The sequence below is a fragment of the Alligator mississippiensis genome, chromosome 1, assembly GCF_030867095.1.
Source record: "Alligator mississippiensis isolate rAllMis1 chromosome 1, rAllMis1, whole genome shotgun sequence".
NCBI classification, from domain to species: Eukaryota; Metazoa; Chordata; order Crocodylia; family Alligatoridae; genus Alligator; species Alligator mississippiensis.
In genome coordinates this window covers 350,805,228-350,833,119 of record NC_081824.1, presented here as the reverse complement: position 1 = coordinate 350,833,119, position 27,892 = coordinate 350,805,228, and the positions used below count along the sequence as shown (strand labels likewise).

The window sequence follows — 27,892 nt, the reverse complement described above, 5'->3', positions numbered from 1 at the left end:
ATGATTTGGGTCTCTTAACAAAGAAGCAGAATTTTTTAATTGCTTTTGTGCATTTGCCAAGTGATTCCACAGAAGTCTTAATCTTTAAAGCTTCTTATGTACAAAGATCTATTAAAATCATTGCAATGTTCATTGAGAGGAAGAGAGACAGACATTACGAAGTGAACCTCACAGACTACAATCATTTTTTTAGCTTTAGATTATGTTGCAAAACCCTGTACTTATTTCTCAATGCTTGGTGATTTGCAAAAGCAGTCTTGTTTTTATTTTGGCACTAGTACTTCAGTGGATGAAGTGAAAGAGTTGTACGATGAATAATAATGAAACCCGTCAAACCAAACCTCTTTGTGCATGGATTTTCTTTTTTAAAAAGAAAACTGTCTTTGTGCTTCTAAGCAAGGACTATTAACATGCCACAGAGAACTCCACATCCTCAGAGTATTCCAAAACATTTAGAAATACTGGATTCATCCTGTTACATGAACTGAAGACCAGAGTTCACATCACAGTGTGAGTTGGAAGCAAAAATAGAATGAATACATCTACAGAAAGGCACTTCCCCATTGCTGAATAACTCAGTATTTGGCTGGTAAAAGTAACATCCATACTAAATGACATCTCTTTGAAAAAGTGGGGGCAGCAGAAAAATAAAAGGGATCTTTCAAAATATTTGCATGGGCCAGATAATAGATTAGGGTGCATTCAAATTTTGGACCTCTATAGTAACTGGCTCCACAGAGCCACGAGGAAAGGTAAGTGAGCAAGCTCGTGTAGGAGGAACCAAAGGGGAGCCGATACATTTATTAAGATACATGGCATTATCTGTGAAACAAAATTGAGATATTCTAATTAGCAAGAAGCATAGCAACTAAAACACCACAGAGACCAGCAATTGTCAACCAGGGTGCCAGTGAGGTATGAGCAGATAAGTAATTAAGCTAAATAGATAGAGACAGGCTCAGGCTTGCCCCTGCCTGAATGAACTCACACCTGCGCTGCCCAGTCCCTCTGCAAGGCGGTAAGCTCTGTAATATATAAATTAGTTTTTTAAATTGGGTGTCACTCAATTCACAGAAGTTATGAAGGAGTGCCTCGGTTTCAGTGAGGGGTGGTATTAGCTCAAGTCCAAAAAGGTTGAGAATCGCTAATCAAGACCAAAACATTCAACTTAAGCCACTATCAGAGTGAGACTGCATCATTCACTCTGCCTAAGCCACTTTTTCCTTGCATGTAAATGTACTGTATGTAAAGGGACCTGCAGCCAGTGCTGCCTGGTTTCAACTGCATCTACCACAAATAGTGAACTCAAAGATTGTTGTTGCATTTTCTCCATGAACCTCCCCCCCCCCCCCCCAAATGATAAAATATTATGATTAATACCACATACATCCTCGTTTGCTGTAGACCAGGGTGGGCAAAATACGGCCCATGGGCTGCATCTAGCCCATCAACTGACTGGATCCAATCTGTGGCTGCCCCACAGTACTCCACATTGGGCCAAGCTGTACCCACTCCCACCAGGGCAACCCACGCTGCACTCCCACCACTGCCCACTGGCCTGCGTGCCAGCCAGTGCACAGCTTCTGGCGGGGCTCTTCCCAGTGTAGCTGCAGTCGGCTGGGTGCTGCTCTGCTCCCTTCACCTGCAGCAGTAGCTTCTCCTCCCGCTCCTGCCCCTGCTGCACTACTGTGTGTGGGAGAGCAGGGGGTACGTGTCAGCAGAGCAGCTCCCACTAGACATGAGGGGAGCAGAGCAGCACCCAGCTGACTGCAGCTGCACTGGGAACAGCCCTGCCAGAAGCTGCAATTGGCCAGGGTGGGCCTGGACCAGGGCTGGGGCCGGTGGGCATAGGGGGGAGCACAGTGCAGGCTGCCTGAGGGGCTCGGCCCCATGCAGAGCGCTGCAGGGGCAGCCGCAGACCAGGCAAGCTCTGCTGCATCCAGCCCCGCCTCCTCCTCCCTCATGGCAACCGCAGCTGGCTCTCAGGCAGCCGGTCCCCTCAGCGCACCCCCACCTCTCCCACACAGCAGGGCGTGCAGGGAGCAAATCACACTCATCCCACTCCCGAACACTTTTCCCCACCCACCCAAAGCCCCATAAGGAGTTTTGGAGAGTTGTTGCCCAGGGGAGGCTTGGAGGGTGCTGACCTGGCCCACAACAGCTCATCAAAACTCCGTGTGTGGCCCTCGGGCCCAAATAATTGACCGCCCCTGGTGCAGATTCATCTAGCTCAGTGAGGTCAGCTGAGCTATGCCAAACACAGCAGTGGAAATATGGCTCATGGCAGTAAGGTTTCTACTGGAAAAAACACAGAAACAGTTTCTCAAGCCTATAAGTATCCAGGCTTGAACAATTATAAAGCATAAGAACCCAAACACACGTTAGTTTTCATATGATACCAAAGAGAAAGAACAAAAAGCGCCATGTTTCGCTAAAATGTGTTCTATTCGATCCTCATCCCACTTCATTTCTCTTTTGCAAGCATCCAGAGCCTGTGCTTCTTCCACTTTGACTATGCCAGGAAGCGACAGCAGGTGGATATGCCTGGAAGGCTGAAAGTCTCCCAGTCAACACAAAACCCCATCCTCTGACAATGTCATCTCAACATGCACAGATTCTCCCTTAGCCACTGACCATATGTATTTCTGATGTAATTAACTCTACTTTCCCCCAGGTTATCCCAGTCCCCTCCCTGTCTGTGTTTGCACCTTCACAACAGAAGTAGAACTCTACTTACAGATAGATAGACAGATAGATAGACATATTATATATATATTTCAGACATTTTTCACATTTATAACTGAAGCCTACCTCAGTGCTGACAAGTTACTCATATGGATCCATAGGAGGATATGCAAGGACATGTAGTCTCTTTCACAAACCCCTCCCAGAGATTTTTCACCATACTTCCTTCCCCACCACAAACATTGCTCCCTTTTTTGGCACTTTCTCAGCTGTGTTATTTCCCCACTGTCCTAGCCACAAAGCCTTCCTTCCCCTTCCACTAATCTATCATAGGTGGCCCAAACTGTTCCCAGGCTCCCCTACTTATATAGCTTCCCACCTTAAGTATTAATATCCATACTGAAATTAATTAAATGGTGATACAGATTGGTGCTTAATAGCAAAATGTGACCACTGAATAGAGGGTGTGGTGGACAAAGCAAGATGGACAGTGAGAGTACACTGAAGAATGAACCTGTGGGAACTTTTTTACTTTAATATTCTTGACTTTAAAAAAGCTGACTTCAATAAGCTAAAGACTTTAGTGAGTAATGCCCTATGGGATCATGGTCTGCAGGGAAAGAGTGTGGATGAAGAGTGGTTGTTCCTCAAGGACACGATCCTCAGTGCACAGAAGCTGTCCATACCTGTACACAAAAAAGGTGGCACAGGGGCCAGAAGGTCACTTTGGCTCAATAGGGAAGTCACAGATCTTCTGAAAAAGAAAAGGGAGCCTTACCAATGATGGAAGCTAGGAATAGGCCCGAAGGAGAACTACATAAGATTGGCCCACACCTGTAAGGGGCAGATTAGAAAAGCAAAGGCGGTGACTGAATTCAGGTTAGCAACCAAAATCAAGAACAGAAAGAGGAAACAGAAGGAAAACCAGTGGAAATGTGAGACCACTGCTCAATGCATCTGGACATCTGATCACCGACACCAAGGAGAAAACTGTACTCCTGAATGAGTACTTCGCATCTGTATTCCATTAGTCAGAGTGATAGCCTGCCGAATGCAAATATGACACAAAATAGCCACAGAAGGGATGATCACCAACCAACAGTCAATGAAGAGCTGGAGAAAGAACAGCTAGAGAGGCTGATATTTGTAAGTCAGCAGGACTTCACGAACTCCGCCTGAATGCGCTGAACGGACTAGCTGAAGTCATCGCAGGACTGCTGGAGAACCTCTTTGAAAATTAGTGATGCTCAGGAGAGGTCCCATAAGACTGGAAGACAGCCAATGTTGTGCCCACCTTCAAGAAGGGGAGGAGAGAGGACCCAGGGAACTACAGGCTGATTGACTTCAATTTCAGGAAAAATCCTCGAAAAATTCAGTGTCCATATGCGATAAGCCAGTAGAAGGCAAAATTCTGAATGACAGCCAGCACAGCTTTGCTGTGGGTAGGTCATGCCCGACTAACCTCATCTCCTTCTACAACCAGGTTACTCACCACCTGGATAAGGGAGAGTAGGTCGACATCATTTACTACTTTAGGAATGCCTTTGACTTGGCGTCTCATGAGGCTCTCAAGGTAAAACTAGGGGACTATGAGCTCAACAATTCAATGGTCAGATGGCTGGGAAACTGGCTGTGGGGTCGGACCCAGAAAGTACTAATAGACGGATCTGCGTCGACCTGGCGGAAGGTAGCCAGTGGGGTCCCCCAGGGTTCGGTACTTGGACCAGTGCTTTTCAACATCTTCAATGATCTGGATGTGGAAGTGAAAAGCACACTGGCAAAGGTTGCCAATAAGACTAAGCTGTGGGGAAGTGCAGCCACGCATCAGGGTAGACTGACAATCCAGGAGTACCTAGACAGATTAATTAGATGGGCAGACCAGAACCAGATGCTGTTCAACACTAAGTGTAAACTACTCCATCTTGGGAGGAAAAATCCACAACAAATTTACAGGCTTGGTGGTGCTACACTAGCTAGCACCACATTCAAAAGGGATGTGGGGGTCATAATTGGCCATAAAATGAATATGAGCCAGCAGTGTGATGCTTCCGTTAGCAGAGCAAACGATACACTGGTATGCATCAACAGATGCATCTCAAAACAAAACTAAGGAAGTTATTCTCCCTATCTACTCAGCACTGGTGAGGCCGCAGCTGGAGTACTGCATCCAGTTCTGGGCACCACACTTCGAGAAGGATGCGGAGAAGCTTGAGAGAGTCCAGAGAAGAGCCACTCTTATGATCAGAGCCCTGAAGAGCAAGCCATATAAGGAAAGGCTGACAGATATAGGCTGACTGTTCAACCTAGAACAGAGAAGACTTCAGGGGGATTTGGTGGCAGCTTACAAATATATCAGAGAACAGCATCAGGGGCTAGGTGAACAACTATTCACCAAAGCACCCTGGGGAAAACCAGGAGCAATGGTAATAAACTCCTAGAAGATTTCAGCCTGCATAGAAGGAAAAACTTGCAGTTTGTGACCAGACACTGGAACAGACTCCCAGTGGGGGTGGTACAGGCACCTACCCTGAATATCTTTAAAAGGAGACTGGATGCACACCTTATTTGCCCCAGCAGTCTTATCTGACTAGAAGAGGGAGCCTGGACCCGGTGATTTCACAAGGTCCCTTCCAGCCCTAAATCTGTAAAGTTGCAAATCTGGGAACAACTGAAGTGCCAAAACTCAAAGCACTGCTTATCACATCTAGCTCAAGGCTCCTTCTGTACAGCATCTGTGCTGGGTAGGGCAGTCATTTCAGACAGACAAACTGAGCGCATCAAAACAGGGAAGTAGCTGATGAAACAGCAATTTTTGGCTTCTCTCCAAAGGAAGGGGAATAACTATCCATTTAAAAAACTTTGAGAAGTGGCTTATGTCCAAGATACGATCAAACGTAAAAGGGAAATTTGGAGTTTGGGACTGTTTTTAGCTAAAGAAACACAGAGAAAACTGATAAAAGGAAGCAGTTTTTAAAACATGCCAGGAAAATATTTAAAATAATACTGTGAATTTACTCAGAAAATTTCCACCCCAAAGAGTTCTGTAACAAATTTTTAAAATATGTTTATTCAGAAAAGTGTGAACACAGACAGAAATGTTAGTCTTGTGTTAATCGCAATGCAACTGTAACTGTGGAGTCACTTCAGACTTCATGGTATATATGCTCTTCCACATCAAAGTCTAAAGAAAAAAACAGACTAAATGCCCAAATAGTTTTTGTTTTATCCCTTTCATTCAGGCTTTGATTGCTCTGCTTAGGATAAGCAAAAAAGTTCTTAGTAAAGAACTAAACAACCATGGAATCAAGATGTTAGAAATGCCTGACAGTAAGTTTCATTCACAGTGCTTTGGCCTGTATTTATACCTCTGAAATAGATTTAGGGTGATGTCACATTCTATCCATTCTTCACCCAGGATCAGAGAAATTGCCTTGATTTTCTCATTGCAGCTGACACTGCCTTTTAAGCCAATGGAAACATTTAATACAAACAGCAAAGGCAAAAATCAATTTGAATGCCAACAAACCAAGGAATTTTATCCTTGGAGAAGAAATATAGCTAGGAATGGGTCCTGGATGGGGAGAATTTGGAATCTGTCATCTTGGAAGATGGCAAATGATTGATTTAATGAAGCATCAAAATATTTTTGATATTTGGCAAAAATATTAATCACACATACTAGCAAAGGCACATGTACACACATGCATGCTTCTGGGCACTATACCCAGAATCACACAGTACATTTGTTGCAAAGCCTAGGAACTGAGCCTTGGTATCCTATTTTCCAGGCAGGTGCCTTAATTTGAAGGCCCATATCAATATTTCCGTGAGCCTGGTGACTTGATGAGTACTACATTTTCCTATTAAAAATTAAGAACTGGTGGGCTTTGGGTTATGTATCTTACTTCTGGAAGTCAGATAATACTCTTAAATCACTGTCAAGGACCTAAATCATTTCTGCCAGCTGGCCTCTCTTGGCATCAAACACAATGTATTGGTCTGATGGTGCCAAATGTTGGAAGAGTCTAAATTCTACTATTAGGACAACTTTGTAGAGCCCGACTGGAATAAACTGAAGAATGTAATGCGGGACGATCCTGTAGGTGAAAATACTAAAACTATGAACAAAATTATACTTTGCCATAAGATCACTCAGAATTTTTGCCCTTCTTCGACCTAATGTATTTGAAAAATCAACACTTGGCTGGAGCGCCACACCCAGAGAGTGGTGGTGTACAGCCCATTTTCAACCTGGAGGGATGTGGGCAGTGGGGTTCCCCAGGGCTCGGTCCCATACTGTTCAACATCTTCATCAGCAACTTGGACAAGGGGGTGAAAAGCACCTTGTTCAAATTTGCAAATTACACTAAGATGTGGGGAGAAGTGAGCAAACTAGAAGACAGGGACAGGCTACAACTAGATCTGGACAGGTTACAGAGGTGGGCGGATGAGAACAGGATGGGTTTCAACACTGACAAGTGCAAGGTGCTGCACCTGGGTGGGGGGGAGGGGGGGGGGGGAGAACCAACAGCATACCTACAGGCTGGGGAACTCCCTTCTTGTCAGCACAGAGGCAGAAAAGGATCTTGGCATTGTTATTGATTCCAAGATGAACATGGGCTGCCAATGTGGGGATGCAGTCAGGAAGGCTAACCGCACCTTGTAGCTTTCAGGTAGAGAAGCTTGACCTGTATAAGCCAATGCTATTTTCAGGAGTTACTTGGCACCAGTTTTTAGTCGATTCTAGTAAAATCATATGCTCTTCCTATCGTATCTCATAGGTTTTAAACCAGAACCAAAACTCAGTGCACTTTTTTCCACTGCTTTATTTCACAAATGTTTACTGGATTGCCTTATTGCAATTGAAGCCCCACTATGTGTAACCCACCACAAATGCACGCAAAAAGATGCAGACATGCACATACCTCTGATTTAGACGGTATGCTTCTTGAGACTAGGCCTCTTCTACTATTCTAGGTGCATTTGTACCAATTAGAACAATGGGGACTGATTTTAGTTGGCACTGCCACCACCATCTCCTCCTTCCTCCCACCATGAATGTACCATTCCAGGACCAATAGCTAAAAATGCACCGAGTTACTGATTAGACAAGACAATGCATTTCATCTATGCTTTAATTTTGCAGTTGTTTACATAAAGACATTAATGGATGCATAAGAAACTAGAAATTATATGGACTATCAGTGCAAGGAAGTATGAATTATAAACAGGGACCTACCCAACTTGTGGCAAGAGAAAGTAACTTTTGTGGCCCAAAGATCCAATTTCGTTGTCATTACATGCCAGCCCCACCCCTTGGCACCAACTGGCAGAGAGGCCCCCAGGGGGAGAGAGACATCTTGCTGCCCTGCCAGCTGGCACCTTCTCTTCCAGGTCAGGCTGGGCTGCAGCAGCAGCAAGGAAAGCTGTCTCCCACTGAAGAATCAGCATTTTATTTTTCTTTGTTGGTCGATATCCTAGAAAATTGCAGCCAATGCCATTTTTCACAGCTTATGCCGCGAAAATTGTAAAACTGCAATTTAAGTAGGTCCCTTATTATAAGACACTTTCAGAGTCATTCAGCATATACTGTATTTACTCGAATAGAAGACAACCCTAATTATAAGATGATCCCCCAATAATCAGATTCTGTATATGGAAAATTTATAAATTTGTTATAATTTTACAGGTACAGAATGTAATTATTGAGGTTTGCCTTGAATTGGTCACCCTCTCACTGCTGTACCAGGGAAAAAAAGTTTGGAGGGCAAGTAGTCCCTTTTCACTCTGCTTCTCCCCCTAACTTCTCTCCCAGTAGCCCCTACCAACTCTCCTTACCATCAGACCCTGCTCTCCCTCAGCACATGGAATTGAGGAACAAACCTGAAAACAATGACCTTGAGATTAAACATGCTGGAGCAATTTGCATATAGTACCCACACACTTAGCTCATCCAAAATTGATGCACGTTATATTTTTTTGAAACTGGGCAGTTTTTACACAGGTACTCCATGAACATGTATCTAAGCAGTACTTTGGCACTTATTTATATGTAGTACAAACTATGAATTATATTCATCTAAAGTTAAAGGCTTGTGATTTACCACAGTTCATTAGGTTGTGGGCCAGCAGAAAGGGTATTGCGGGATGATTAATAGGGAGCACAGCTTGAGATAGCACCAGCTCAATACAGCTGGCATCACTGGACAACAGGAGGCAGAAGCCACACAGGGCAAGGAGGAACAGCCTGTGAGCAGGTCAGAGGGAATCTCCCCTTCTTTTGGTCTCCATGCTGAGCCTTCAACACCAGACACAAATGTATGGGTGGGGCAACACTGCACAATACCATGCCAACAGACAGGGCAGCCTGGGCTCCACCACAGCCAACAGGTCACTCAAGCCACAGTGACCTGTAGAGACAGCTAGAGGCTCCTGTTACTTTAAGAGTGAAGGAGCAGGAGGAAGAGCCCCAGGAGGGAGAAAATCAGCCCATTATAAGCAGCCAGGGAACAAGTACCTGGGGGTTTACCTATTACAAACTAGTATTACAGCAGAGGCCAGCAGCAGTAAGTTTCCCTGGGGCTGAGCTGGCTAGCTAAATCAGGCAATACCTGCAGCAGCTCAGGGAGGCACAAGACCAAAACAGGGCATGGCTTCCAGCCATATAAACCCAGGGCTTGAGCCAGAGCAGTTAGTTTGGTTCTGGGAGCTGCCGAAGGAAGAGCTCCAGGGCAGGAGAGCTGCAGAGGAGCTCCTGGCCGATGCCTATACTACCCTGGGAGTAATGCAAGTAGAAAGTTGCAGACTTGCAGGGGAAGAGGACTCAGGGTAGCAGAGAGCTGAGTGATACAGAACAAGAGCTTGGGGTTTGTGTTCAGACCCAAGTCAGAAGGTGTGCGATAGCCAGAGGGTTTATTCCAAGTTATAGAGATTTACACTGGTGGTGTGGGTGGTATTAGAAAGGGTGGTTTTGGAGGTCCCATCAGTGCTTGGGAGCTGGCATGTGACCACCTTGCACCCTAGCAGGGATCAGACTCAAGGCACAGACCACAAGGGGGGGGGGGGGGGGCTGGGGAGCCCAGTGTGGTCTGAGAAGGAGGGAACCCAGAGAGGGGCAGAGCTTGGTACCAGTGAGCCTGGAGCCCAAGAAGGAAGGAGAAAGCCCAGAGAGGGACAGGAGTCCAAGAAGGGCACAGACTTAAGGGCCTGTGGGAAGTAAACGGGGCCAGGGATCCCACAGCCTGAGCAGGGCAGAGAGAAAGGCCCCAGAGGGCAGGATAAGGGGATGGAGCCCAGAAGTCAAGTCCAGGACAGTAGGCCTTGGCTAAGGGACCAGCTAGAGGAAGGAGACCCTTGGCAACAGTTTAATGATAAATCATGTATTTAATGAGGTTGCCATGTATGCATTTATAAAGACAAGAGTCTTTTTCTGCCTATGCCAGTTGCAGGGGGGACATCATATTGTATTTGAGTAAATACGGCATTTCAATTTTCTACACACACATGTGCGCGCAACTACCTGTTCATATATTTACACATTTAATGGAAAAAAATAATGCCAAATCAGGTATGAAATGGGAGATTTCTCACCAGCAACTCTCAATGTGCTAAAAAAACCAAGATTAAGCACTTTTATTTTTAAAAAGTTAAAAAAACCTTAATTGGTACATTTAAATTGTCAATAAAGAGTGAGGAAATACATAATTTCTATATTTTGCTTCCATGAGTTCAAAGTTCCTATTACTTTGGGATTATCCAAGTTCTGACAGGAATCCTAAATGCATTAGAAATTGAGAATCAGGAACCTACAACTGCAGAGCTGCCACTTTCTGCTTCTCTCACCTACAACTGCAGTCAGTACATTAAATCCAACTGATTTCTCGGCACGTCTACTTTTTCAGCTTTACTTCATGTCCTTATCCTAATAGCTCATGCCATATATCATAACAGTGATGTACACAATAGGGGGAATCAAGCCCACGCTTGGTTATTACACCAAAGAGTTCCAAGGCAGGAGACTATACACAAGAAAACACATACTGCTGTGTTTAGTATTGCATTGGAGGGATGTACATAGGCCCTCAGGGCACACTAACCTGGCCTGCTTGGTAATTTACAGCTACTTAGTAAATTCATTTGATTTAAACCAGCAGCAAAGAATGCAATAATACAAGTGGCTGGAGATGACCAGGTAATTTATGAGTTGGAGCCCAAAAGGAATAATAAGCTAGCACAGCACTGTCTGAAAAGCACTTGGAAAAAATAAATCTCCTTATGAGCCTGTGTGCTTGTTTTACTACATCTTGAAATACAATCTGGTTAAAGGCTATATATATTCTGTGCACTCTTCACAAAGTTAACTAAGATAACAGATAATTTCCCCAAATAAAGAGAGACTCTAGAGACAAACCTAACCCTTCCCATCCTGAATTTTCATTTGGGACTAAGAAAGAAATGCAACTGGTAGCAGTACCTAGAAGTTGGTGGCACAAAAGTTGAAGTTAAGTTTCCAGGAAATTACTGCACATTCCCTCACCTCTCCCCCACCCAACTCCCCCGAGCCAAAAGCCCAGAGGAAGAAATGTTCCTAGAAAATTTAAATTTACCCTTACTTACCCTTGCAGAGACAAAAGCCTTAAGGTAGAGGACAGACTACCTAGGAATAAAAGGTCAAGGGAAGAAAGAGGACTCAAAAGCTAACAAGGGAGGAGATATTCCCTGCTTAGCACTACAGAATGGAAGACCTATCACTCTCCAGGAGAACAGCAACTGTTCAGAATGGCTTCAGTGCACCATTTTAAGATAAAAACAGATGGCATTTTCCCCAAGGAAAGCTTATTTTTCTTATTTATTCCTCAAACCTATTTTTATTTTATAGGATTTTTTTCAGTGGAAAATTACTGAATTACTTTAGTGAAATGAAGTCTAAACTAAGATCACAAACCCTTCTGTGACAGAAGAAGAATATGTAACTTTCGGTTCTGAGCAACACTGCTTCACAAACTTGAATGAGACTGGATCTGAGTGACAATTACCAAACTACTTCAAACAGAACTGATTTCAAGCTTCAACTAGATACGTTTTCAATTAAGGTAAGAACAAATCATCAACTTCAGAAATAAGACCCGATTATCCTAATTACATGTAGCCACCAGTGGTCAAAAAGCTGCGCTATGCATCTGGCTCCTCCACCTGCCATTATCCCATATCTTACTTGCACTGGGAAAAGACGAAAAATAAAGAATGCAAGAAAAATTGTAAATGCAGACAGCTTAAAACTGTGTGGATTAGTGCTTAAGGGCAAGCTGTAAAAAGTAATGAAGGTGACTAGCCAATTTATGCAAATGCAAGACAACTACAAATTTAAGATGGCCCTTCAATAACTGGATTCTATACATAGGAAATAACATTTGTCATTTTTCCACGTATAGAATTAAATCATTGGAGAAATAATCCCCGCCCAACCAGTACAGCAGGGAAAGCAATAGCAAGAAGACAGGCAATAGAGGGGGGAAGGGTGCATGATGGGAGGGACGGTCAAACAACCTGACCCCGGCCCCTTGCCTTCCTTCACCTTGCCCCATGGTGCCTGTCCCCCATACCACATGCCCTCCCTATGCCTGTGTGCCCCAGCACCTGCTCCCCTCAGGTGGAGACTGCCCCCCCACTACTTCTCCCACTCACGCTTGCACCCTCCCTGCCACTGCTTATCCTCCAGCTCTGGCAGGGCTCTGACCCTACTCCAGCCTGGGGCATAAAGCACATGGTTTCTCCAGTCCCAGTGGCAGTTGCGTGGGCTGGAGATTCTTCCACCACCACTGGACTGGGACCAAAGCAACTATGTGCTGCAGGGGGTAGGGGCAGTGGTAAGTCAAAGCCAAAGCCAGAGCTGCTGCAGCCACCCATCCCTCCTGCCATCTTGTGTTCAAGTCCAAGACAAGGGGCTTTCTCCTCCACCCCATGTTAAATGGGTGGGGGAAGAAACCTTATCTTGGATTCAAGTAAATATGGTAAGCCCAGGACAGTAATCCAGACCAGTCTCATTCCTGAGGCACCTGAAATAACCTAGGCATTTTACCTCAAGTACTTGAATCCCTAAAGTTCTGCACATACAGAAAGGTATTGCCACCTGGTTACACTAAACATCTCACTACTTCTCTCATGCATAAGGCTACAAGGCATTCGAGACCTAGGCATCCTCATTGCCCATGTGTCCCGATCTATTAGGAACATACTTTAATGCACACTGACAGCACGGAGTTCAGCACAAAGCACTGCAGACATGACCACTGCCATCCAAAAGCATCCAGATGAGGAGGAATTCACTCTTTATGCAAGTCTAAGAGTTACAGCAGTCATCCAGGAAACAGAACACCAAGTTCGAAGCTCGCTTAAGCTCTACAGGGTTCAAACCTGCATCATTCCCATACCAAGAGAGGGCCCTAACTACAAGACTAGGCCAGGCTGCATGGGGGCACCCTCTGCCACCCTTATGGCAGCTGAACCACTATACAGACAGGACAGGAGGACACATTCAGGAGACCACAGAGAGAGCAAGCTAGAAAAGAGCCTGACCCTGTGGCACAAAGTCAGAAGTATAAGTGCAGAAGAGGGTTTGGGGATGTGAATGAGCACCTAGCTCAGAGCTGCAGGCAGATGCTCAAATCTGAAGGAGAGGCAGGATTTCAGGTTAGATTCTAACAATGGCCACATTTAAGACAGCTACTGGGAGAAAACAATCCCCTCCACTCCATCTGAAAAAGCTACCCAGCAAGTTGAGAGCACAGGGAAAACGGACAACTCTTGTAGCCTCTTCTCATCTCTCCTCTTCATCTGAGCATTCCAGAGAGATGTAATAATTTCAGGAACAGAAAAAACACTTAATTTGCATTAAGAGGCTTAATGCATACATACAAAGTAGGGAAAAGCAGTGAACTCATCACCATCTGGGGAATTTATCACTAACTGCTTTCCACTTTCTCCCCCTCACACAAATACTGTTTTCACCTATTTTCCCACCATCCAACCTTGCCACATCTATCAGTGCAGAGCCCCACTGTAATTTTCCGATCCACTTCAGGAACAGCTGTGAAGTCATGAGAACAGTAAGCAGTAACAACCCTGACAGCTGGATTAAATGGTCCTGCTTTTTGGCTGTCAGTTTTGAACAAGTATCATAACAAGTAGACAGAGCTGCATGCACTGTAAATTCTTAAAGACGATTTGATATGCTCTGCTTCAGGAGAAGAACCATTTTTTTTTTAAAACACATACAAGATAAAACAGACTGTTAGAAGCCAAGACATAATGCCTCTATTTATGCTATTATATTATTTTTACAATTAAAAAATCCAGTAGGCCAAGGGTCAGCAACATTTTTGGCCAGAGTGCCAAAAACAACCCAACCTCCACCCGCGCCTCAGCTTGGCATGATAAAGGCAGTGCATCTGGGAAGGGCCCGATCCTCATCATCAGCAGCGGCTACATGCGTGCCTCTGGGTAGACAGCTGAGGAGAAGCTGGGGTTGCACCGGACAGCTGCAGCAAGTGGCAGGCAGGCTACAAACAGCTACGCTGGGCTCCACAACCCTGGCACCAGCTCTATGGCTGTGGCTGCATGCGTGCCCTCCAGGAGGAAAGTGGCGGAGAGGCCAGAGTTGCACTTCCCTGGGCTCCTTCTCGCCTGTGCGACTGGAGGTGCACGTGCAATCACCGCAGCCACAGAGCTGGGGCCGGAGCTGTGAAGTCCCATGCAGCTGTTTGTAGCCTCCCAGCTGCAGTTAGCCTGAGCTCTGGGCAGCTGCTGCCTGCCACAGGGCCCAGGCTGCTTGTAGCAGGGCTTGCAGCTTCCTGGCCACCTGCTGCCGGCTGTGGCATGCAGAAGAAAATGGCTTTGCATGCCATGCTCTGGAACACGTGCTGGGGATTGCCAATTCCTGCAATAAGCTGTTCTTCGTTGCACCAAAATAAGTATATCTGGAAGATTACATACACTTCATATAAAACAGAAATGTTCCATGGTATTAAAAAAAAGCAGACTAAATATATGTGCAAACAAGTATCTGTTACCATAGTGACTTCTCCACTATTTTGGTCCTGAAAACCTCCTCCTGGTCCAGGTTTACTGTACAGTAGCAATCCCTCATCTTGTTTGGCCCTGGATATGTAGGAAGATTTTTTGCTTCTCCTAAAGGAAAGAATAAATAAATAAATCAAACTTTAAATAGGAATAGATCATAAGTGTGTGGGGGGGAAGCATATGATTACATTAAAATTGTACAGATTAGTCTTCTATTATCTAGCCCACTTTATTTTAATGTGCCTCAAGCAATGTGTACTGTAAGATGAAAATGCCATGGTCAAGGATAACATTTTCAAGTGCCCCAGTCATTTTATCAAAAATGTTACTGAACAGTTAAACCAGGGAATTTATAACAATGACTTTATCCACAGCTCTGCTACTCTCCAAGATGAAAAAAGTGACTTGGCTAAGGTACAATGCCAGGGGGTTCAATAAGACTCACTTCATAAGAGTGCTTTGAAGTCTAATTCAAATTGCATATATATCCCCCTGAAACCTTTGGACATGGGTGCTGTGCAAGTGCCCACCATTAAAAAATGACTTAGTCATTACTCCTTTGCTTGTTTCAGAACTACAGACCAGAAGTACACACACACATACTCCATATTAGAAACTAGGACTGAGAACTGGACTGTAATCAAAGAATGGAAACTCATAATATTTTTAAGATGTCCCTAATTTTGTATTAAATCCTGAAATAAGAATGGAGTAAGTCTCTCCCTCAACCTTTCCATCAATAACCAAAATTACAAACCAAGTTTGCTCAGCAAAATGACTGTCAAAAGAAAAGCCTAGGAAAGGAAACTGGATAATTCTACCAAGAACTTCGCTGAAACACCTTAACACCACTTAGCTGTGTTTATACTTCAAGGACACGCCTTGATTGCTCTTTGAAAGTTTAAGGAAGTGTCCACTCGGCAGGTTTAAACTCCACTTCTTTGTTACCAAGAGATTGTTATGAGTTGTGGCATGCAATAGAGCATACTCCACTAGTAAGATACGGGGGAAAAAAGAATGAAAATGCAAAATTGCTTGCCAAATAGATTTCATTCCTCTAACTTCTAAGCAACTGTAACAAGTGTAGCTTTCTCTCAGTCACCTGCAGCTCAGGGTAAGTTTGTTCTATAAGGCTCATGCCCTTTTCCAGTCTCCAATTCTCAAAAAGCTTCACTATTAATATAACCAACTTCATGTTCCAACTTCTTGTTAATTAAAAACATCCATTCTGCAGACTTTGGGCCAAATTCAGAGATGACCTAAATGGCTGCATAAATTAAACAGCACAGCTGGATGCAATGTGCATGTTAATGTTGCAAAGGAAGACTTGCAGCAGAAAGGGCAACTACACAGCAGAATCTGATTAAGCAGACTCCCCATACCTTAATGTAAGAGCATAAAGTAACAGAATTTGACATCTTTCCTTACTCTATTACTTCTTCTGTAGTTTATTTTTAATTGCCATTTGGCTTGCATCTCAGCATAACTCTGGATGTGTGGTACAGAATACACAATAAAATTGCTAGTATTTGACTGCCAACATAGAAGTTATGTGATAAATTCTAAAACCTTAAGACAATATGTACGAAACTGCAGCTTGACAAACTCCGTCTTAATTTTTACAGCTGGAGAAAGACTATTGTAATCTGAAGGGTTACAAAGTGATCCATATAGCTACACTTCAGATTAGATTTCAGTTTTAAACAAACTCCTTGAGACACAGCAGGTGCAGCATGGAGATATTCTTCCAGTTATATAACAACCTCAAATGGTGCATCTCAAACTAACTCCCATCCTCACCAACACACCAGACTTTACAATGGGCTCAAATTCCTGTTGTGCCCCTACATCAACACAGAACACATCATCACTAGACCAAATAAGGAGTACAACATCCAGGGTTCATTCACCTGCCACTCTACCAACATCACATAAATCATCACCTGCTTACAATGCCCAGCTGCTGTCTGCATCAGACAGGGCAAACTATGTTTAAGAATGAGTGAACACCAATCTGACAGCAACTGCAGAAAGACACAAAAGCCTATGGGAGAACACTTCAACCTCCCTGAACACATCATCACTGGCCTCAGGACTGTTGTTCTCAGGCAGGAGTTTTGTTTTTGTTTTTAAGTTTGAACAGGAAATTGTGGAACAAGAAATCATGCACAAACTGGACTGTGTTAAGTATGGTTCAAACAGGGACTATGGATTTTTATCCCAGGACCTGGAATAGTTGTTGTGATCCCCTTTGTTTTGATGGGTTCTTTCTTTGTACGCCTCTCCCAGCATCCTTGCTCCTCCCTTCCCCTCCCTCCTGCATTCCTACCTCTTGTATTCTAAATACTCACTCTACTTCAGGGGTGGGCAAAATATGGCCCATGGGCTGCATCCAGCCCACCAGGCCATTCTATCTGGCCTGCAGGGCCCCTAAAAATTTATAAAATTAATTATTATTTGTCCATGGCTCCCTGGCGAAGCTGACGAGGCACCAGCAGTGGCAGGAAGCAGGAGGCGCCAGAAACACGACCCAGGAGGAGCAGCAGCAAGGCCTGACCGGCTCCACCCCACCCTCTAGCAAAGGCTTCTGGCCTAGCGACCCTGGGGCTCTTTCCTGCCTCCCTCCACCCCAGAGTGCAGCCAAATAACAACAGCAGGGAGGGAAGGACCACCAACAATCTCCACATTCCACAGGAGCCAGGCTGGCTCCTGCTGTGGTCTGCGGTCCCTGCCATGCAGCTGGGAACCACACGCTGCCAGAGCAGTGGGGGGGGGGGGGGGAAGAAGCATCAGTGGCAGCGGCAGGAAGGTGGGGAAATGGCGGCAAGTGGAGGGAGTAGCAGCCAGTGGGCAGGCAGGAGTGCAGTACAGAATGCACAGAAACATGCATTTCCTTGGCTAGCCCGACACCAGCACCTACACTAAGCAGGTTATAGCGAGAAAGAGGTTGTTAGTTATGTTAGCCTAATGTCAGGCAGAAGTAGGGTGGCTGCTGGCTGTTTTATAATCAGACCGTCCTGTTTTTAAACCTTTTGTTCCCATCCATTTCTGAATGAAGAATGGACAGCAAAAAGTCCTGTTTTTCAGTTTGTTAGAAATGAATGTCAATCATTTGTCCTCATGATTCTACTGGCTGTGCCTAGAGGTAAGGTGGTGCACAGCCAGGAGAGGGGCTCCAAGCCAGCTAGGGAGGAAGGGAGGTGGTGGCTCCGCTCCTGGCTGCTGAATGGCCAAGGGGCCTGTGGCCCCACCCCTCACTGCTGATTGGTGAAGGAGGCAGCAGCCCCACCCCTCACTGCTGATTAGACGAGGGGGCCTGCCCCTCATCAAGGGCATGCCCTGTATTCTGGGGATGTGTCAGTAGACACCCTAGGCAGAAGTTAGGGCAAGATGGCTTCTTAAAGATTAATGGTTCAGAGAGGCATGAGCTTTGATCAACACGTCCTGACTTGTATACACATATCTACAGGCTGTGCTCTAAGAGGCCATATTTTATTTCTCTCTCTCTGTCTCAGTCAGACATTCTCAGCAGCTTAAAGACCCCCCACCCTTCAAAAACTGTTTTTCACTTTCTGTTCTCACATTTAATCTTGTGCTGGGCCAGCCTATTTTGAAACTTGCTCCAAAGGGAGTTTCAACATGAAGCTGAGTGAGGAGGACACCTCCCCCTTGGTGCTATATGATTTACCCTTGCAGGTTTTGTGAATTCTGATGATCCAAATTTTTCAGATTTAAAATTAAATTAAAACAAATTAGACTGACTTTTCCCTATCATCCTTCCCTCTATTTCCAGACATTCTTAATTTGCAAATCATTTTTTCTCACCTGAACAGTTTTCTTTGGGAGTATTACATTTAGTATTACATTAGCGTTTTGTACAACACTATTCTGAAATTTGAAAGCAATGGCTTTGAGACCCATTTTTTGGAAAAAAAATTACTGAAGACAAACAATGCAGAAGTAATAATGCATATGGAGTTTAAAAAACAGATACTGTGCAAGTTATTGGAAAAAGACTATTCATGTATTGAAAAGAAACTAAGAGCAACAAATACCAAAATATTATAAGTGGTCAACACACAGAAGAAAAAAAGAGGGGACAGATATTTGACACTTTCTATTGGCTGAAGGCCTTAATAAACCATGGATGCCATAAACAAAGGATTAACTCACCATCCCCATATACTAATTGCGTTATCAACTTAATTAGTGTCAAAGCTTATCAACCACTAATTTTGTGTTAGCTCAGACATATACCAATATGTATTTATTTATTTTTATTACAGAAACATTATCTGGGTTTACTGGATGGTTTGGAGGGGAAAGCAGGAGAAAGAAGGATGGCATAGCTAAGAATTATGGGTTAGCTACATAATCTGCCTAGTTGGCAGGTTCTCCATGTTAACAAAATTAGCCCCTTCAGAATGTCATCTGCTATCTAGTATCCTTTACACAAGCAGTTTCTCGTGTATCCAATATTTATAGTACCATACAATTTTATTGCACATAGATTTGCAACAAAGGATATGGACAATCATACGCTTGTAGAAGCTTCAAAAAGGAAGGGGCACCAACTACTCAGGAACATGCAGCAGCTCTTATGCTGGAAGTTGTGTGTACACAATCCTGAAGCAACACAAGAGCTAAAAATCACCCTACCTTGGACTCCAGTTAAAGCAAATCAAGAACCAAGTCTCTGTAAAACTGTACTTTTGAAGTAAACTATCAGTCTTCAGAGGTAAATGCCTAGCTTACTCTTGTGTTGGTAAGCTTTAAGTATAATGCAAGTGATATTTGATTTACCGAACAGGCAAAAGAGAATCATTCCCTAACACAGCTTGAAACAAAGTCAGAGAAAACAACAGCTGAGCTTCCTATACCCTGGCATTTCATTTCAGGGAGAGAAAGTCAGGCACAGGAAAAAAAACAAATCTGAAAAAGCCAATGTATACAAGCTATGATCAACAATGATTCACTTCACTTCAGCGGCACTAAGTACACATCTACTGAACAAGCTCTTTGCAAGCATGTCAAGAATAAAACAAAATGATGGTGTAAGCCAACAACAGAAACCTTCCCCATGTTCTCAAAGTTTCAGAAATTGTAACTTGTTTTGAGGTTTTCTACTAAACATCTTTGATGATATCATTTTCAAGGAAAGCTTTCTCCTTCCCTACCCCATAAAACATCCATGGATCAGCAAGGAGTCCAAAACTGTTATAACAAAATGATATATTTCCATTGTCATTTATGTGCCAAATATTCCTCATGCACAGAATCCTCTGCCTAAAGGGTGGAGACAGACATAACATTTAAAAATGCAGCTATACTTTGGAGTATGGACTACCAGCCCTCCCGCCCCACCATGTCCCCCAGCTGGATAGTTTCAGAATCACCACAGCTGTATGCTCTCCTGCCAGAGGGCACAACAGAGGGGCTGTAGCCAAAACAGGGATTGAAAAAGGAGAGGAGCAGAGCAGACAATCAATGCAGCTTGACAACCCCAGTCTCCTTGGACACTACAGGTCTGCTCTCCACCACCTCCCAAGGTATGAATAGAGTTGATGGTAGCAAGTGTTCTCCTACCTGCTCTGGCTTGGTCTTCTGGACCATATATCCCCACTACTAGATCATGGGGTCTCTGATCTCCCAAGTCCCAGGGTGGGGAGGAAAAATATGTTCTGGTAGAACAGAAACAAACTGGACAAGCGACTACTCACTGATACTGCCCCATTTGCTTCTGGGTAGGGGAAAAGAACAAAGCACTGTGGGATGTTGGAGGACTCAGTCACATTCTGTAGACTGTGCACATGTAAATGCTTTTGAAGCACTGCTACATCATATGCGTTTCCTTCAAGGTTATTTTTTGAGTATTTCCACCAATTTTTGGACTGCTTCAAAGGGCATATAGGTCTGCACAACTGTCTCAAGCTGCTTCAAATGTCTGAACCCTGAAGATGCCCCTCAGTAAAAAAATCAGGTATTAACAAATCTGCAAGCAGGACATGGTGCAAAGTCAACCACAAGTAGGATGTAAATGTTCTTTCCCTATATTAGGATTCTATCTAATGAGCCTTATAACAAACCATAGGAATGCTTGGCCGTGGAATGAAATTTTTGAAAAATACTAACATTTAGGCATACATACAATTTGTTATCCGTTACCTAAACTTGTCGGTGCCGGTACATCATCCTTTATAAAATGTAACTAATTATTCCATTCTTGAAGGATTGCACTGCTTTAGCAAATCAATATGCAGCTGAAAAATATGATAAATATCAAAAATGGACAAAATTAACTCACTTCTGTCCAAATTTAAATTCTGTAAAACATCACGAACCAATACAGCTGAAAAAATTGTGTGCCATATAAGCAGAGGAGAGAGCACTTTGTGTATAGGCAAGCATGGCAGGATTTGATTTTTTAATCAGTAAACTTCATCAAACATCAATTTCACCTCAATATTTCCACCGTTAATGATCAAAATTAATGGGGACGTAAGAATAGGCTGCTGTCACAGTGCCCAGTCAGGTTCCTGTGGGCATGGCAAACCCCTAGCTGTAAGGGGTAAATGCCAGTGTAGCAGCTGGAGGTTTCCTTGCTAGGGAGCAGGGAAGTAGCAACCACTGCGAGACAAAAAGGAAAGCTGGTGCTGAGCTCAGCAGTAGCAGCAGGGTAACAGCCCAGCAACTCCCCCCATGCCCGCTGTGTGCTGGGTTGGAGGAGAAAGTGGGCATCTTTGTGTGTGGACGTGGATGTGCACGCCCCCACATCCCATCAATCCTGAAAATTAAAAAAAATAAAAATAAAGTAAAAAATAATAATTCAATACAAATCTAAACAGTTTAAAAATAAACAAACATTGATTTTAGCTATTGAAATTGTTAAATAATAAAAATCAAATCCTACCAAGTCTATATATAAATTGATTTCACTAATTGCCCAGCACAATCAAACATTTGTGTTGGTCTGTCACATTGATGAAAAAAGGGAAAAACTGCTACTGTTAAATAAGAAAATTAAATTAAAACTACAAGACTGACAGAGTCAAAGAGGTACACGGTTGCATGTTCAGACACTGTAAATAAGTGCACCTCATATTCTATAAACCATGCATGTACAGATTACTGCCTTTTTCTTTTATGTAACAATGCCTTCAGGTTATTGTGTATTTTATGTTCAACCTGATTCACAAGTGCCATGTTATCTAATCAAACATGGCATAAAAACAAATTCTATTAAAAAAAACCCAAAAAGCCTAGTAGCGAGTAAAGGCCTATTTCCTTGAATAGATTTCTCTTTGGTGCTTCATTGTTTTACCTATGAAAATTAAATGGAGCAAAAACTCTAAATGTGCCTGTGCATACACCCTCAGCTCTCTAAGAAAGAGACAGGCTGCATTAGATTAAATCAGGTTGCAAATAGCCATCTGTGACTTGATTTCAATAATCTGGAAAACTAGATTTTTTTGGCCTGCCAGCACTTTGCTATACAATATAGAAAACTGATTATTTCACTGTAAGGCTCCAGGAAAAAATAAAATTTGTCAAATAAGAAGTAGTTTTGTTGTTTCAAGCCCCAAATTCCTTGTGGACTTGCATCTGAGCAAATAGAAGGCACCAATAGTGTCACTGAGGCATGGTGACTGGGGCAGCAGTGTGTGTGTGTGGGGGGGGTGGGGGGAGGAAGAAGGGGGACTTAATACCAAAATTAGGTCCTAATTTTGTGACAACTGGAAGTTTCCACTACCACCTCCATGCGTCGTTTCCCCAGGTGCCCAGCTGACTTGTGCCCTCGAAAAGGCATAACAGTAGCAACTGAAGTCCCTCAGTTCCCTCTCATTGTGCATGGCAGCAAGATGGGACCAGCAGTGGCCACCGCTTTCATGTAGAACATCCTTAGCTTTACTTGGTCAGGATTCAAGTTTGTTACTAAGGTTCTCCCTTTTCCTTGAATTCCACTTGACATTTCATATCACAGCCACCAGTAATGGCAAATCCCAAACCATCAAGGCCAGGTACAGACATTACACTTCCACTGCTATAAAAGTGATTGGAAACTGGTCTATACACATAACAGAACAGAAGTTTGGCACAGACTGGCTTAAAAATAGCAGAACCCAGTCTCCCCAACCCACACCAAGGATAAATGTGTGTTCTGTTCGCTGCCTATCTAAATTACGCTCCTTACAGAAAACTGTGAACTTAGATCGATTCTTTCTACCTCTGGCTTTCTGAACGTCTGTACCTAGCACAACATTTTAAACCCCGCTTGTCTGGCAACTGTGCAGTTCTCTTCACAGATGGCTACAACTCTCATTTGTTTTCCTTTGGCAAGAGCCACTTCCTAATCATTGCTCAGTCTACTGATCGTTCTCGACAAGGACAAGAAAATGAAAATCTTCAGACAGTCTGAATTCTTTTCATGAAGAAAATCTCATTTCCTTGGACACTAAGACAACTCACAAAGGCCCAGTATCCTCACAAGACAGGAGATGACTCTCACTGTCAGTTCCAGCCCCAAAAATGGGAACCATCCCCCAAAATTGTAGAGCAAGAACTCTGTCGAAATACACTTTCATCATCAGAACCAGGACAAAAGCAAAGAGTAACTTTGTACTAACAGCATCTCTGGCACTGAAAGCAAGTTTTTCCTTGACAATTAGGAAGCAGGGAAAACAACTGCATCATACCAAAATTAGGTCCTGATTTTCTCCTTAAGTCCCCATTTCAATACATGGAAAAATGTTTCCAAGCTGGAAGCTAACAATGCAATAAATGACTGAGTCATCTACCAAAGAGGACACCTTAACTCTAGAAATCACCAAGCACTATAGCTAGCACCAGCAATGCAAACTCTAAAGGTGACAGTGCTCTACTGCTGATGGAGGACATCTTACCGGTCATACCACATACATCAAATCCAACCCTTTTTGTACCGTCTATTGCAACATGACTGATGGCATTAAGATTTCTCCAAAGATCAACACCCCCAGTAGGGAAGATTTTTTTTTTCTTTTCCCTCACCTCATTATACTTTCTCTACATCTTTCAACCAAGAATATTCACTAGCTATTTCCTTCTGGAAACTGTTCATCCCTCTGAAGTGCAGACAATTTTAGATTACCAACAATGGCCCACTCAACCATAGCCACTATTCTAGCTGAATTAGCTAGACTAGGACCCATCATTAATAACAGGAGTATCAAATACATGCATGGCCTGTGGGCTAGATCCAGTCCACAGAGCCACACCATCGATCCCGGCAAGCTACTGGCAGACCAAGGAAACTTGTGGGTGGAGTTAAAGTAGAGATGAGGCTCACTGTGGAAACTGGGGCCCCATCAGATATGGCCATTGGTGGCAGGGGAGTGAGCTCAGGCTGTGCCAACACAGCCCTGGTTGCCCAGCAGCCCATTGCTTGCATCATCTCTGCTGCAGCAAGTGGCTGCTTGCCCCACTGTCTCAACTGCCCTTGCCAACCCAACCTGCAAAGAGCCTCATAGTCCAGATCCAGCCTGGGACCTGAGTTGAGGTCAACACCCCCAGTCTAAAACCTAGAGTGAAGAAAATATGGCACTAGATCTTCATCTAAAGGCTGACAGTATAGTTTTAATGAAGCTTGAACTTTCACAGAGCAATCTTCTATAGATGTGAAACCTGATAACCACCTAACCAGAGATGAAGAGAAAGGATCACAATAACTGGATTCGTTCCTTACAGCAGCTCCCAAAGACCCCTTTTTTTTGTGTCAACTAACTCCTGATGATTTTCAGGTCTCTCAAGAATTATTCTCTGGTCTTGCTCATACACTGGCTTCAAGTCTCAATTTCTAATGTAAGCTATTCAGTATCTTGTACTTTAATACACAAGATGGGATAGAAATATCCACTGAAGAGGGTAGCCTATAAGCAACTAAAAAGTTCCTAGCAGACCTCTGTTACTCTTGTATCTATAAACTTGAAGCGTTGAAAAAAAAGAGTCCAGGTGCCACAAAGACTTTGTGCAATTTCATACTGGCCCAGGACCCAGGACATTAGTCAACACTCCAAGAAAAACTAAACAAGCAGGCTTATTAAGAACAGCAGCCAAGGACAAGGACTACTAAAAAGCTTAATTTATTTGGGAAGAAAGCCTACTCTCTTCCTTACTTGTTTGCCTTTTGCTTACTTTGTCATTCCCTCTCCCCACCCCTTCCCAACCTCAAATCTTTCCATCTCTATTTGTGACTCTCTCTCCTCATCTACCAAAGTACCCCTCAACCCCATACTTGTACTTTAAACCTACATTTTCTACTAATGCTTTATACTGCTCGTTTCACTCACTTGGAACTGCCGAGCGTAGTTTTATTTATAGGCTTTTCCAAAAGATTATTTCAGGGAATGGATTTAAGGAAGCACTGTCTAAGTCAGTGGTCACCAACCAGTGGATCTCGATCTGCCAGTAGATCTCAGTGCCTCTTGGAGTTGATCTGAAGCTGGGGTGGGGGGCTGAGTGCCCATGTGCATGCACATGCACGCATCCCAGCCCAGATCAGTCTGTGGGAAAGGGAAGGGACAGAGGCAAAAATCAAGGCCCCTGCGGTGAGGGACAGTGCTACAGAGGCAGTGGGGCCTCAGGTGGGTGCGACTTACCTGCTGGAGGGGTGCGCCCCCAAATAATTTTTTCTTCCTCTGTCTCGATCTGCACCCCCTTCCCCCCCCCCCACAGACTTACCTGCTGGGCAAGGGGAAGAAGGGGGAGGAGGAGGGCAGCAGTACACAGCAGATCTTGGGTTGCTTTTAAATGCAAAGGTGATCTCCTACTTAAAAAATGTTGGAGACCACTGGTCTAAGTTCACCTGGAAAAGATAAACATGGCAGGCACCCTTACCTGGAAAGGGGGAGGGGGGGGCGGGGCTTTGAGGGGCAGTTGTTTTTTTGGGTTTGTTTGGGTTTGTTTGTTTTGTTTTTTACTTGTTCCCTTATCACAAGCAGATTTGTCCCACTAAATTATTTTGCTAAATGATTAATACTGATGGATTTTCTTCTTCTCTTAGAATTAAGCTAAGGCTTACAGGTTTAGCTTTTAAGATGCATTTTCTTTAATAATTTTAAAACAAGTCTTTAAAGGTAGCAATTAAAATTTCTGCCAACTGACTTTTCTTCGTTTCTAATGAAGCTTAAAATTAGCAGATGTTCTTGTTGCACACAAAGATGTCAACATAAATTATTGTTAACAGGATATGACAAGTTCAGAATCAGTAATTTACCTCTTTACTTATAACAAAGCGTCTAGACATACATAGGAAATAAATTCAGTACAAAGTCAGTGATTTTTTTTTTTTAAACAGTTGGCATGTTTTATTGGTCAACTGGCTGATAATTTTTGGGTGGTTTATGTGCAAGCAACCCAGAAAATCCAGAAAACTGAAATATGTGAAACTACATAGAAGTTTCCTGCCTAGGGCAGATGATTAAGAACATATGCCATCTCTATGAAGGAAGAGTGACACCACTTTACAGACACAGTTTGGGCAAATATAGAGAACCAACTTTTTTCTGTGTGCAGCCAAAAAGTGTAATTGAACATGGGTTGTGAATGATGAGGAAGAAAAAGATATCTGAACTGTTTAACCTTTACATTTGGCAGGGGTATTATGGAGATCAACTCAAAGAGATTAAAAGCTTAACAAAAAGTTAGAGAAGCCTAATTTCAACCATGCAGACAACTAATAAACAGTTATCAGTTTGGAAATGCATTTCATGGACGGAACGCATCACTGCAGTCTCTTTTGTATGCTACAGAGGTATGGTCTTCTCTCGATACAAAGCAGCCCGCAGGGGAAAGTCCTGGTAAGCCATTCCTTCTCACAAAGCAGGCCAAAACTCACAAGTGTCTTTTTCCCTTATGGTGTTTAAGCCAACAAGAAGGAAAAAACAGAAACTATAACCCTCAATCTTGTATTATATTGTTTGCATTAATATATATTAACTACTGTAAACATTAGCTCAGCAAGAGACCTTCTGCTACTTTAAACTATACAGGAATAGTCTCTCTCCTCATTTTTCCACACAAATGTATATGCATTTTACCATTTATGTTTATCTCAATATGCAGTATCTTCTAAGCTATGAAGTCATTTGCTATTACAATTAGATGTTCTTGGTAAAAGTCTCTGGAACACTTTTGTTGGCAACATTAAAGTGGAATGTGTTAAGCAAATACATAGCAAGCCTTGCTAAATCCTTTTCATACCTACCTTAAATTTTTCCTCCCCCTTACAATATGTGCCACCATGATAAGCACTTCCTAGGTCTGCATGACCCTACTGGATTAATGAATTTTCTTATTTTCTCCTTTCACATTTTCTGGGCAGTGAGGCATGTCTATACTAGGGTAATTCCTGTTGCAGGCTGAAAAGACCAAAGCCTTAGATTCCTTGTCAATTTATCCTTCTTGGGTCTTTATGCAATCCTCAGTACCATAGTATCAGATTACCCAATACAGATCCTTACAACACATAACAAATGGAGGATGGTAGAACAGCAGAGACTAAATAATTTGTTCAAAGGTTCACAGACAGCACCCATGGCAGAGGCAGAGAGTGAACACAGCTTTCTCAGTGTTCTCTATTGTAGCTGTGTTGGTCTAAGGACATAAGCGAGCAAGGTTCTTTCGGTAGATATGTTATCTTTTATTAGACCAACTAAGTAATTGGAAAAAAATATTGGAAAGCTTGCAAAGAACATTTTTTCCAACTATTTACTTGGTCTAATAAAAGATATCATATCTACCCAAAGAACTTTTCCTGCCACAGCTTTCTCAAGTGTCCTTCTAAGGGACCATCATTCTTTGTCCTGGAAGTCAGAGGAGAGACTGGTGCTCATAGCAAAATATCAACAGGCAGGCAATCATGCTAAGCCTATCTATTGGTAGGACTGCTGTATCAATTTCTGTGGTCAGAAATTCATTTGGGAAGAGGGGCTATAGATTCTTAATGAGCTGGAGTGGAAGAAGGCTGCTTTCTACCATGGACAATACCTACTTATCTGAAGTCATTGATGAATACGCAAAGCTTTCCAACATGGTGATGAACAGACATAAGAAAAGCAGACAAACACCTATGATGGAATAGAACTAAACTCTG

The 27,892-nt window shown here is 43.3% G+C and overlaps 1 protein-coding gene across 2 annotated transcripts in view; it reads right to left on the bottom strand.

Moving 5' to 3' along the window:
- The window catches only part of RASA3 (RAS p21 protein activator 3), a 211,317-nt gene that overhangs the window by 134,205 nt on the left and 49,220 nt on the right, over nt 1-27,892 (bottom strand). For both annotated transcript variants that reach the window (XM_014600460.3, XM_006272479.4), the window contains exon 2: nt 14,754-14,871. In XM_014600460.3, coding sequence (XP_014455946.1) covers nt 14,754-14,871 — 118 coding nt within the window. The remainder of the gene's footprint in view (nt 1-14,753; nt 14,872-27,892) is intronic.